The sequence below is a fragment of the Mandrillus leucophaeus genome, unplaced genomic scaffold (assembly GCF_000951045.1).
Source record: "Mandrillus leucophaeus isolate KB7577 unplaced genomic scaffold, Mleu.le_1.0 Scaffold489, whole genome shotgun sequence".
NCBI classification, from domain to species: domain Eukaryota; kingdom Metazoa; phylum Chordata; class Mammalia; order Primates; family Cercopithecidae; genus Mandrillus; species Mandrillus leucophaeus.
The window spans coordinates 985,748-999,754 of NW_012105242.1; the positions used below are offsets into that span (position 1 = coordinate 985,748).

The 14,007-nt window shown below is 50.5% G+C and overlaps 1 protein-coding gene across 1 annotated transcript in view; it reads right to left on the reverse strand.

Annotated features, from left to right (window-relative positions):
• The window catches only part of PREX1 (phosphatidylinositol-3,4,5-trisphosphate-dependent Rac exchange factor 1), a gene marked incomplete at its 5' end in the record, with an annotated part of 216,297 nt that overhangs the window by 135,006 nt on the left and 67,284 nt on the right, over window positions 1–14,007 (reverse strand). The window contains one exon of the mRNA XM_011995411.1: window positions 840–911. Coding sequence (XP_011850801.1) covers window positions 840–911 — 72 coding nt within the window. The remainder of the gene's footprint in view (window positions 1–839; window positions 912–14,007) is intronic.

Consider the following 14,007-nt stretch of genomic DNA (forward strand, 5'->3'; position numbering starts at 1 on the left):
GAGTTTAGATCCCAGGATCCCAGTGCGTGAACACACACCCCCCACCCCCAGGACGAGCCATGCAGAGACCCTGAGCAAGTCCTTGACATCTCTAAGACTCAGTTTTCTTATGCAAATAATTCGGTGTAGAGTTGTCAACATGCAAGGCCACCGTCCAGATTAACCAGGGCGTTTGGGGGGAATGTCTTCTATGACCGAGTCCTTTGTGTGCTGTAAATACTGGGCACCTTGGACACCAGGACCCTTAGAGCCCTGAAGCCTGAAAGGCGCTCAGAGAGTGAGGTCACACAGAAAGCCAGGCCTGGAGAGCCAGGCTGGAGCTGAGCCATGCACACAGAAGGCCTATTGATCTCCTCCTCAAACTCCCCAGAGCCACGGCCAAGGCCAAACTGGACCCAATTACTCATCAGCCCTGCCTGGACACTGGATGCCCAGGGCAGGAGCGGGGGCCGGGGCTGCCAGAAGAGGTACTGGAGGTGCCAGGCTCCCGGGGGCACTTGGGAGAGGATTTTCCACTGGCTCCAAGCCCGAGGGCCTGACACAAGGAGCCCGGAAGACGGGGGGCGGGTCACACTGAGCACAGAGGGGAAGTCTTGGGCTGGAAAGTGGGGCCCAGGGCTGATTCCTGCTGACGTCCACCAAGCACAGCTTGCTCACAGGACAAGAGGCCTCCAGGGGCTACAGGGAGCAAGCTGGGGCAGGGCAAAGCTGGTGGTCAGCAGTCAGCGGGTGACACGCCTCCGCCGGCATGCACACCCTCTGACTATTGCCGCACGGGAAGAGCAAGGCATAGAGCAACACAGATGCTCTAGAAAAGGGGCCAGTCCGAGCATCCACACCTTGACATTCTCCTCCGTGAGGCCCTTCTCCACTGAGTCAGCCACGTTCTGCCGGATGCGATGCAGGAATGCCTGGAGGAGAGAAGCAGAGAGAGGTGAGTGTCTGCGTCTCCAGCTCTCCCATGGACGGCCCTACAGAAGGCTCTCAAGTTCAAATGCCAACTAGGATCTGGGAGGTACCATGGGTCCAGGGACACAGGCAGGGGATGAGGAAAAACGTGCTCTGCTTACACCTTAAACACACCAGAACAGCCCTCACTCCCACACTGAAACCAGGGGTGTACCGTGCACCTATGACGCCAGGCCCCGCACTGGGCCCTGAAGAAACAGCAGAGAAAATCTCAAAGCCCCTGCCCTCGAGGAACCTTCGGCCCCAACAGATACACACCTGCTTCCTCACCCAGGGGCAGCTCCCAGACTCTAATTCATTTCCCTTTTCAATTTTTTTTACTTTGCTTTACAATTTAACTTCTGAATAATAACACAATCACATGGTTCAAAAGTCAAAACTATAAAATGGCAAAAACACAGAAAGTCTCTCTCCTTACCCCAGTCCCAAACCACCGAGCACCTCTCCAACCCCTACAGGAACCCCAGCTACTAGTTTCTTGGGTATCTTTCCAAAAAATCTATGCAAAAACAAACACACACACATCTATTCCTTTTTTTTTTTTTTTTACTTCTCTACACACCAAAAAATAGCAACATACACCGGATGACCTGCACCTGGATTTTCTATTTAATATAGCTCAGAGATCCTTCCAGATCATCTCACGAACAGCCTCCTTGCAGATGCCAGGAATCTACTGTTTGAATGGACCACAGTCCTTCTACCACCCTTTCAGGAGCTTGGAACAGACACATCACGTCTCTCCTCTATGAGACGCAGCAGATGAGTGTGACTATACCAGGGCAGGAGCAACAGGGGCTGCAGGAGCTGAGGGTGCACCATTCACGTGGGGCCACGTGGGGAGGCCGCAGGCCCGGGATCACCAGAGGTTCAGATTTGGGTGGTGGTTTTTTTTTTTTTAATGAAGCCAGAAATTAGAATTTTTTAAAAAAGAGAAGTCTCCCAGTTTTGAAGTGTTGGTGAAAGAGCTCTCTGTTATTGCAAGGAACTGGATTTCAGGGGTTGCGTGTAAAAGTGGGGAGACCAGGGCAGTAGGGTGCAGTGATGCCAACAAGAGATGACGGTGGCCTGGCACCACGTGGTGTGGGTGGAAAAGTGGCAGAAAGAAGAGCTGCCAAGGGGTCACACGGATGGGCTGAGAGAGTCACAGCGATCAATGCTGGGGGAAGGAGAGACAGCAGAGTCAGCACCTAAGGGAGACCGAGGCCCAGTACCCACAGCCACCTCCACCTGGTTTGCCCCAACTCCAGGATGTGGGATCTGGCTGTAGCCTAACCTGGAAGCAGCCACACGGAGACCCCTGGGAAAAGGAATTCATGGTGTTACACCCGCAGGGCCATGGGGAGCTGTGGGGCCTATCAGTCACCTGCCCTGCCAAGACAGATGACAGCTTGGGGCTCCCCGGGGGGCTGGTCCAGGTGAGCACATGGTCTTCCTGTCACAGAACCCAGGTGCAGGCTGATTAAGACAGGGGCTGCGAGAGCCTGTCTCACCCACCACGCTTGTCTGGGGAGATCTCTGAGAGATGGCGGGGACAGCCCAAGATAGCGCTGGGGTCAGGGTAAGCGGGGCAGGTAAGCAGAGAGGAGGGTGGCCCTCCGCACACGGCTGTCAGATCCTTTCCATCACCCGGAGACACAACACGTCCATGCCTGCCCCCAGGAGCCCGGCCACGTGTCCAGACTCAAGCCTCTTGGGAGGGGGCGCAATGACAGTCCACAAGGTGAGTCACAGAAAAAGGCAAGACATAGGAAGGCAGCTTCGTCTCTGTCCACACAGAGTGCAGAGCCATCTCAGCTAGTCTTGGGGCTTTCACCCATCTATGCCTAGAGTTCCATTACTGGAACACTAAGCTTGTGGGAGTTATTTATATCCTACTCTTCAAGGTCATTGCCAAGGTCTGATTTTTTATTTAAAAAAAAAAAATTACAACCTCTGGCATAAATGGGTTAAATTCCCTTTTTTTGATGACCCCCATGTTTATATCCCCAGCCTGGACTTCTCCCCTGAAACCTCAGACTCTTATCTCCAGCTGCTGATTCAATGTCTCCGCCGGGATGTCCAAACTCAGCCTGTCCAACACTTAATTCCTGACCTTCCCCAAACTCATACCGAGCTCTTCCCCACTTGATTAATGGCACCTCTGCCTTTCAAGGGCTCTAGCCAAAACCCACCAGCCAGTTGACCCACAGAACCCTCTTGTCTGACACTCCATTTCCAGTACATCAAATGTTACCAGCTTCACCTGAACACTACAACCACTGGTCCCCATCTCCACAGCCATCCCCCCAGTCCAAGCCATCATCATCTCCTGCCTGGACTAACACAGCCATTTCCCTCCTGGTCCCCTTCACCCTCCCAAAAGTCTGTTCTCTACACACACAGCCAGGGAGATCTCTTTAAATATGTACAAGAGATCAGTTAATCCACGCCTTTAAAACCTCCATGGCTTCCCACTGCACTTAAAATCCAAATCCTCCCATGGTCCCCATGACCTTGTCCTTGTTAACCTCTCCGATCTCATCTTCTAGTACTTCATCCTCCCACATAATTCAATATAAACAATCTTCAGCCACACTGTCATTCTAGATTCTATCCACCTGCCAAATACACTCCTGCCTCACGACCTTTGCATATGCTGTTCCTATTGGCAAGATGTTCTCCCCCATTCTGCCCTGAGCAGCCTCCTTATCCATCTGGCCTTAGTTCAAACGCCATCTCCACCAAGAGGCCCTCCTCTTCTTAATGCAAACTCCTATCTTCCCATCTTGCGTTAAGAGCTCATTTGACAGATGAGGAAACTGAGGTTAAATAATCTATACAAGATCCTAAGGGAAAGGCCAGGACAAGCAGGGATCATGGCTGGGATGAAACCATAACCCCCAATCCAACAACAGAGGTTAGGTTTGGAAACTGGTGAGTCTGAGTTTCAACCACGGGTCCTTCCTGCTGTGTGACTTCAGGAAAGTGCACTAGCCTCTCTGAGTCTTCATTTACTCTTGCCAGTGGAGATCATAGGAATACAGCACCTTTTAGAATGTCATGGGATAAAGTGAATGGAAGCTCCCTGAAGGCAGGGACCCTGCCTGTCTTGTTTACAGCTACGTCTTCAGGGCCAAATGTAGTGCTCAGCAAATAGCAGGTGCTTGAAAATCAAAGGAAGGTATGGAATGTGCCTGGCACAGTGCCTGACACATGGCAGAGACCTGGATTCAGGCTCCTTGGAAGTCTGCGGATCCTGTTTTTTAAATGACAATGGGCGGGGGGGACAGGGATGGGGTTCCTAGAGGATGTTTTAACAGGGCCTGGGATACTGACAGGAAGTCATGTCTCCAGCCTCCCCAGACTAGAGGGAGACAAAGACAGCCTCGCCCAGCACAGCCAAGGAGGGCAGGAAGCTGGGAGTGCCACACTCTGCTGGCCTAGATTGGGGCTTCCTGTCCTGGTTTCTTCACACGAGCTCTGCCACCGCTATTGTGCTGCAACAATGGGAGGCTCGGGCCACCCACTGAGGAACCGCAAACAAGCTGGTGTGAAGGCCACAATGGGCAGCTCGTGACCCGGAAAGAATGGGCAGCAGGGGCTCTGGGCCCAGCCCTCCTGCTGCCCAAGGCACGACTGGCTTTTCCAGGCAGCACCGGCGTCCCCTGCACTGGCAGGAATGGTGAAAGGGACCCTCCAGGGTGACTCTTCCTTTGTCCAAGGCTTGACAGCTTTGAAACAGTCAGGTCAAAAGCAGCTCTCATCTCCAAAGACTCCCTTAGACACAATACTGTTCTCAGGATTTCCAGGGCTGCCTGAGAAACTCCTCCAGCCTCAGAAGCTTTGCCCGTGCCTGGACCACTTGTCCTCACATCTGCCCAAGTCCTCCTCTTCATTTTATGAATATGATGATGAAGTACGTCAAGGATACAGAAAAGAATAGAGAATAGAGAGAAACAACAAACACCCACAAACTCATCACTATCCAGCTGTGGCAAATCTTAATACTACACCAAATTTGCTTGAAACCATTTGCAAAAAGAAATTCAACAAGTCTGGGGGAGGCACAGACTGGAAAGGGGATGAGGAGGCTCTCGGGGGTGCTGAAAACGTTCCGTATCTTGATCTGAGCAGTGGTGACACAGGTCACTGCATATGCAAAGCCCCAGCAGTATGCACTTGAGATTAGTTCAGTTGACCCACAGTACCATGCAAATATCAAACCTCAATGTATTAAATAGAAAAAGCAGAAAAGACTCGTTACAGAGAGACGTGAGCCACTAGGCACCTTCTCTCCCTGCAAGGTACTTGGAGCCGGTGCTCCTCATTCCCACACATGCCTCTGCCCACTTACCATGCCCGTGTGCATCTATAAGCAAGAGAGAATACTGCTTTGCATGTTCACAACATTTTTATAAGTAGCCTGCTTTCCGCAACTTGATTTTCTCTCTCAACATCACGTCTTCCACATTTACCCATGTTGATATGTACACCGGGCAGCATCTGCCATCCAGACCCCACCCTTACCCCACACCACATCCAGCTGCCAGTGCCCGCATCTCTGGGCCTGAAGGCCCCGCTCTCATGCACAGGGCAGGCCGGAAGTGCTGAATAAGTAAGACTGCCTGGGAGCAGCCCTCAGTGATGGTCAGCAGGGCCTGGCATGAAAAGAAAGATGAGGAAACTGAGGCACTCGGTGGACACTATCTCCCCGAGTGCCTTGATGGGATTCAGCTCCGGCAGCCCCCATGGTAACCCGCTTGATGACACACCCTTCTTGGCTGCCTTCTCCTCCCTGCCTCACTCCCCGACTCTCCTATTGATGCCTCCTGGGTGACCTCCCAAGTACGCTACTTGCCCTTGAAATAGTCTCGGGACGTGTTCTTTGGAGAATCCACAATAAGACAGACCTCAAGTTGTTCATTTCATTGCTTACTAGTCAAAATTATAGCATAAGGTAATCACTACCATGCTGCAGACACTTGTTTCAAGCATCCCTACTGTAAACAATGGCACTCAGGTGTAAGTTCTTTCAGCTGTACACTTACGTCGACTGGGGTAAGTTCCTCTAGGTGATGCACAGGTTTCCTCGAGCCCAGGCGTTCAAGTTCCTCTAAGTATATACCCAGGTCTTCTGGGGCATAAGAGAAGGACCAGAGGGGCTGTTTACTCGGCTCCCGGCCTGAGTGTCTCCATGGTCCCCAGAGCTCTAGACTTAGCAGGAAGCCACATCATGATTGATTAGTGATGTCTGCCATGGATGTGGCAGGGAGAGGGTTAGAAGGATTATGAGTTTGCCATCTCCAACAAGCTCCCAGTTGATGGAGAAACCAAGAGTATGAGACACTGGTCTGAGGTCAAACAGCAAACTGGTGACAAAACACAGATTAGAACCAGGTCTCCCAATGCCAGGCTAGTCCCACCCCGGTCCCACCTAGCCTGAGCCCAGTGGTTCTCAACTTGGGGGTGATTTTGCCCCTTAGAAGACATGTGCCAATGTCTAGAGACATTTTGGGTTGTCACAACTGAGAGGACGGGGTACTCCTGGCATCTAGTATGTAGAGGCCAGGGATGCTGCTAAACACCCTCCAGTGCACAGGGCAGCCCCACAAAGACACAGCTGACCGCAAACAACTGTGCCAAGGTCAAGAAATCCTTGCCTTAGAAGAGGCTCCGATTAAAACCTAGAAAAAATTCAATCTCTTCCACAGCCCAAAGACTGTCTAATGCGGGCTCTTCTCACCCCACTGGCTCAGCCACAGGCACACTGGTCTCCTTTTTATTTCTTGAACATACCAGGACCCCACCATCCAGGCCTTGGCACGTGCTGTTCTTTACCTATAGAGCTTTTCCCAAGACATTCAATTGGCAGGGGAGGTCCCTCCTCTCACAGGCCACCTCTGGACCCATATAAGGGAGGATCTCACCCACTACATAGCCACCTGAACCCGTTACCCTTCACAGACGTCACCGCTATTGGCTGTGCTCTTATCAATTAAGTACGGATAGGTTTGATCATTCAGCATCATCTCCCTCACTAAAGTATCAGCTCCCTCAGGGCAGAAGACAGTTTCCTTGGCCATCTACGCAGTGCCTAGAACAGAGGCTGGCACACAGCCGGTGCTCAAGAGAGATTGGTCTGTGGAGGAAGGATGGGAGAGACGGGGAGAAACTGAGAACAGGCTCCACAAAGTAAACTGATACCGAGCTAAGAGAGGCCACTAGAAGAAGAACACTTTTTTAAACTATCTACATCTTTGGGCCTTATGTGCAGGTGCTGCTCTAGGTGTTTTAATCCTCAAACTCCAGGAGGCAGGCATCGTTATCACGATGTCCATTCCACAGAGGAGCCTGAGCCCAGCGCAGTAAAGACCTTATCTAAAGCCACACAGCTGGTAAGTGAAGGAGCTGGGCCTTGAACCCAGACAGTCTGGCCTGGTAATATGTCCCCAGCACACCCAATCACACACCATCAGTGAGTGACTGTGGACAGTGAACCACATCAGCCTTTAAAACAAGTAGCAGCTGCCCTTAGGGGTGCCCCTGGGGAGCTGCCATCTGCCTGGAACCCATGGCTGCTGTCGCCTGGGGAGGATACATCTCTCCCTGGAGATAAAAAGGACAGAAAGAGGCCTTGAAGTCACTCCCCGAGACTGATGCCGGCAACCTGATCTGCTTGGGGAGGGGCCCGACTGCCCCCAAGGACACCTCTGCCTTGGCTGGGGTGACCTCACCAGACATATGGTGAAACTTGAGAGGGCCAGGGGATGAGCTGGGAGCAAAGGGAAGTGATGATTTGGGGGGAGGTGGGAGGGAGCTTCAGAACACAGCAAAGACAAAGAAAAGGGGGTGCCCTGAGGACCCCATCCCCAACATGATCTGGGTGGCGGGGAGTCAGAAGCAAAGTGTTATGGAACAGCAAGGGCCTTGGAATCGGAGTGATGATAAAATAATCGCTATAGTAACAGCAGAAGGGGGCTTACACAGCCTGCTGCAAGCCACCCCACATAGCCCAGAGTCTGGGGAGCTCCACAATTGCCCAATGACCCCTTCAAATGCCCAAATCCTATGCTCCATCCATCCAAGTTCTGGGCATTTATCCTACAGGGAAAAATAAATCTCATACGTGTCATGAAGCTTTACCTTCAATATCTGATTTACAATTCCATTCACTGGGGGTTTAGTTAAATAAATTACCATCCAGCTCAACAAGGAATGATCATGCTAAAAATAGTTTGCAGAAGTCTATTTAATAAGATGGAAAAGGACTATTGATGTATCCTTAACTAGGAAAAAAATCAAGTTACAGACAAGTACGTAAAATATAATCTCATCTTTGGTTAAATAAATTCTCTCTCCCTAGGCATAGAAAAATGAAGTATGGAAGGAAATACCCTAAACTATGTAGGAATGTAGCCAAAATTACTAGCTGTCTCCCAATATCGTTCTCTCTTTTTCCTTTAGAAACCAGAACTCCTGATTTAAAAATAAGGACTGTATGTCCCAGCATCCCTTGCAGCTAGGTGTGGCCACGCAACTAAGTTCAGGCCAGTATGGCATACATGGCATATTATGTACGACATCTTGGAAGTATCCTTGTGGGCTGGGGGAGGAATGGGTAGGGATTCTCTTCTGCTATTCCCTCTTCCTACTGACTGGATCACAAATGCGATGCCTGGAAGTGAAGCAGACATCTTGTACCATGAGGTAGAAGCCACATGTTGGGGAAGACAGAGCAGCATTCAGTAGGCACTTATGTTCCTAGTGATGGTGCAGCCAACATATCCGCCCTGGGTCGCCTATAATTACAGAAGAAGGAAATAAACTTTCATCACATTTAAGACACTGTTATTTGGGTTTTATCACAAGCCACTGAACCTAATCCTAACTGACAGAGGGGAATTCTAAAGAATTTCCATGTTCTTCTTTCTTCATTTATTTCCCTTTCCAGATTTCTACAATGAACATGCTACTTTTTAAGCAAAAGTCATTTTTAACATAAATGCATGTTTTTATTTTTCTGGAGGGGAGGGGTACTAAACACACCAGGCTCTCTCTTGCCCATCCCATCACCCACCCATTGTCCACCCCAATCATCAGGAACCCTGGCTTCTCCTTTCTCCTCCTTGGGCATGTGTATCCCTGTGCAGGGAAGGCAGTGCCCGCCAGTGGGGAACAGAGCAGGGGCCAGGCAAATATGAGACGGAAAGGTTTTCCTTCTGCAGAAGAGCCTCTGAGCTGCTGACCAGCCCTCCTTCTCTGTGTCAACTCCGGAAACCTGGGGACCCCCACAAGCTGGCCTGGAGCTTCCACAGCCTAGGCCAGAACACAAGAATGTCCACCACCCAGAGCCCACACCACTGCCCAGGCTGAGATTAAAACCCTCTCCACTCTGTTCCCACCTAGCATTCCTTCATCAGGTCCGTGCAGGAGCTGAGAGCCATTGGCTCAGAACCAACTGAGGCTTTCCCAAAAGCCCCAAATTTTGGATTTGAAACATCCTCTGCAAGGATTCCACCGCTGACTCATTCAGTCACAGACATACTTCTGAGAGGACTGGGAAGAGACAGCTTTTTTTAAAAAAAAAAAAAAAAAAGTCAGACTTACTACTCCTTTACTCCCATGGCACTTTTACAAAGTCCATATATGTATCGATAATTCGTGTCATTATATAGTCCATAGCACAAACATATTGCTTTGAATTGTATCTTTAACAGGCTAACGTCTTCCTGAAAGCATACAAAGAACCTACAACTGAGATCCCCTGGGAACATACCAAGGCACCACCCACTCCGGGGCCTTTGCACTTGCTGTTCCCTTTGCCTGGAAGACTCTTTCTCCAGATATCTGCAGGGCCCTGACCTCAATTCATTCCTGTATTAGTGTGTTCTCATGCTGCTAATAAAGATATACCAGAGACCGGGTAATTTATAAAGAGGTTTAATTGACTCACAGTTCCACATGGCTGAGGAGGCCTCACGATCATGGCAGAAGGCAAATGAGAAGTAATGTCTTATATGGCAGCAGACAAGAGAGTTTCTGTAGGGGAACTCCCCTTTATAAAACCATCGGATCTCGTGAGACTTATTCACTATCACGAGAACGGCATGGGAAAGACCCACCCCTATGATTCAATTACCTCCCACCAGGTCCCTCCCATGACACATGGGAATTATGGGAGCTACAATTCAAGATGAGATTTGGGTGGGGACACAGCCAAACCATATCAATTCCCCTCTAGAATCAAATGCCAGTTCTTCTGAGGCCCTCCCCTACTGCCCCATTTGAAAGAGACACCCATTCCCCAGCACGCTCCATCTCACCCTCCTCCATCCCCCACAGCACTGCCCTCCACCTGCACTGAGCTGTTTCTTCACTTATGGTTCCTCTGTCCCCTACAATGTCAGTCCCAGGAGGGTGGCAGCTTGTTTGGGCAGTGTCCACCCACTGGACCTAGAACCGTGCTGGACACAGAGCAGATGCTCAGTAACAACGGGTTCAGCAGGTGACTGATGGTCAGGTTGTTTGTCCTGCATAACAACCCCATGAGTCACGTTACTGCATTCCCTTTTTAGGAAAGAGGAAAACAAGGCATGAATCACATGATAGGCTCTGGAGTCAGCCCAGCCTCGCACCTCGGTTGCCTCATCTATAAAATCTGTGTAATGGAGCCTCACCTTGCAAGTTGCCGACACGAGGATTAAATCTGACACTGCTTGTAAACCGCTTGTTGCCTCTGCCCCACGGTGGGAGCGCCCAGCCCCCAGGATCCAGCCAGGATCACAGAAGGTGCCCCATAAGTCCTCAGTAAATGTCCAGTGAAGGGGTGGGCACTTTTAATTCCATGTAGCCCCTGGACCAGCTCAGACCAGGCCCCTTCCCTGGGCACATTCCTTGGACCTACAGAAATGTTGGAGGCCCTTAAAAATATGTGCACTGGCTCCAAATACAAAATGAAAACTGTATTGTCAAAATGAATAAATCTTGATTTAAATGTCTACAAAATTACCAATCAACTCTGCCCGTGGTTATGTGCACAGAGAATGCAGGGAATATGTGCCGTGGGTGCATCTTAGCAGGTCTACCATGACGGGAGCCTTGGGGTGGTTCCCCAGATGCAGCAGACCCTGAGGCAAGAAGTGGAGTACAAGCAGTTTCTTTGGGAGGTGGGAGGTGGGAGGTGGTCCCTGGAAACACCAGCAGGGAGGTGGAACCAAGAAGGGGAGGCAGCCCACGAAGGGTATGAGACCAACCAAGTTACCACCATGAGGCCCCAGACAGTGTCAAATGCACACCTCAGAGCCACCCTCAGAGAGTAAGGAGGCCGGGGAGTCTGTACACCGGTCCTGTCTGTCACTGGTTTAAGCGCAGTGAGGGTGATCCTGGCACTCCCCATCTTCCCTGAAAGTGACAGAGCAGCTCAGAGCAGACAAAGCCATCAGGCAGAGGAGCACAGGTGCTGGCAGTGGAGCGTCCATCTGGTGTGCCCTGGAGTGGTTGAGGTGTCGCAATGCAGCCTCAGAAAGAAAGAGGGTGTAGGGCCCCCCGAGCATGGGGGGTGAAAGGCAGGGCTCTGCAGCACTGCAGCCATACAGGCCAGGCACTCCAGCAGATGTTCTCCTAATACACACCAGGACGACCTCGCTGCCTGTGAAAACACCAAAATACTTCTGAGCTGATGGGGAAAAATCTCTACACGGACAGGGCTGAAGGTCAGCGGAGGTGGCTGTGGAACCACAGGCAGTCCCCGGTCAGACACGGAGACAGGCTTCACGTCGAGCAGGCACAGGGAGCAAACAGCATTGCGTGTATCTGAGGATACGGCATCATGGGCAGGGTCAACAGCCGGGGCAAAGGCCCAGAGGCACATTCAGTCTCTCCAAGACAATCCTATTGAAAACGTCTATCCCTGTTCTGTTTTCCTCACAGCACCTGTCACCATGGACATTATGTGTGCGCATTATCAGTCTATTATCCATTTAGCCCACCTGAATCCAGGCTGCATCTGCGGGGAACCCGCACACGCTCCCCTGCAGAGGCCAAAGACATGGCCAGCATTCCACCTCCTCCTCCCATGCCCTAACTCTCAGAAGCCTTCCCTGCCCTTAGAAACTCTCCCTTCTCCTTGCTAGAAGGGCACTGTATCTCCTAAGCAAGCAGAATGTAAGAGTAGACGAGACTCAAAGGCTAGAACCAGCCACCTGGTTCAAATCCTGCCCCTGCCACCTACTGCTCTGTGACCTAGAAAACTGACTCCATCTCTCCGGGCCTCATCTATAACATGGATAGGGACCATAAAACTGCTGACGTCATGGACTACTGTGAGGCTGATATGAAATACTGCAGGCAGGCCAGGCGCAGTGATAATCCCAGCACTTTGGGAGGCTGAGATGGGTGGATCACCTGAGGTCAGGGGTTCGCGACCAGCCTGACCAACATAGTGAAACCCTGTCTCCACTAAAAATACAAAAATTAGCCAGGCATGATGGCTCACATCTGTAATCCCACTTACTCAGGAGGCTGAGACAGGAGAAGCATTTGAATCTGGGAGGCAGAGGTTGCAGTGAGCTGAAATTGCGCCACTGCACTCCAGCCTGGGCGACAGAGTAAGACTCCATCTCAAAAAAAAAAAAAAGAAAAGAAAAAAGAAAGAAAGAAAAAAAGAAATACTACAGGTAAAGCATTTAAGTGGGCTCAAATCCCAGCTCTGCTGCTTACAAGCTGTAAGACCTGAAGTAAATTATTTATTCTCTCTGCCTCCATTTCCTCCTCTATAACAGGGGACAAAATGAGTACACAGGATTACAATGAGAATTACAGAAGCTAACACACATAACCAGCACCTGAATGGTCCCTGGTGGATGGTAGGTGCTCAAAAACATTCGCTACTATTGGCCAGGCACGGTGGCTCACACCTGTAATCCTAACACTATGGTAGGCCGAAGCAGGCTGACTGCTTGACCCCAGGAGTTCAAACAATCAACCAACATGGCAAAACCCCTTCTCTACTAAAAATAAAAAAATTAAAAAATAAAGAGCCAGGTGTGGTGGCACGCACCTGTAGTGCAAGCTACTTGGGAGGCTGAGGTGGGAGGATCACTTCAGCCCAAGAGGCAGATGTTGCAGTGAGCTGAGATCGTGCCACTGTACTTCAGCCTGAATGACAAAGTGAGACCCTGCCTCCAAAAAAAAAAAAAAAAAAAGGCATTGGCTATTATGATCTCTCCATCTTGAGTTTCTAGAGTGTCTGCAGGGAGTCCAAGCCCTGGTGTAGGCAGACAGAACCCACGGTGCTTCCTAAGGAAACCTGGATTTGAATCAACCACAACTGTAGGGCTTGTACATGCACCAAGCACACTCACATTTATCCCACACTATTTTTACTTATTGTTGTTAGTTTTTTCCATCCTGCAAACAGCTCTATTATTATAGACGGACTGCTTCCGAGTCTCCTGAGGTGAGATGAGAAGGGGAAGGCTTTATAAACTGCAAAGCCCCCCACATCCTCATTACCACCAGCGCGCCCCTCCACCCTGCACCATCCTCTTTGCTGACTGCCAACCACATGACCTCAGCAAGTCACCGCACTTCTGAGTCAATTTCCTGGACCAAACAAAAAAGGGGGGAGGAGGAGTTGTTGAGGTTTAAGTGAAATGATGCAGGTGAACACTTCGTAACTACAAAGGCTTCCTGGAAAAAGTGACAGAAAGGCTTAGCCAGGAGAGGGAGGCTGGACTAGGAAAGGGGGCAGGAAGTTGCTTATGATGATATTCTAGGTGGACAAGCCCTCTCCAAGTACCAACCATCCCAGCAAGTTGGTAACCAGGGCCTGCCACGCACCAGGCACCCAGCTGGGTGCTGGAGACACAGATTATAAGCCATGACCGTGCCATGGAAGGGCTTATGCATTCTTACATTCACCTATTTAGTCAGCAAATACTTACTGCACACCTATTAGGTGCCAGGCACTGTGCTAACAGCCAATGACACATCAGTGAATGAACAAATCAGACTAACTCCACATCTTCACAAAGCAGTGGCAGAGACAGACTATAC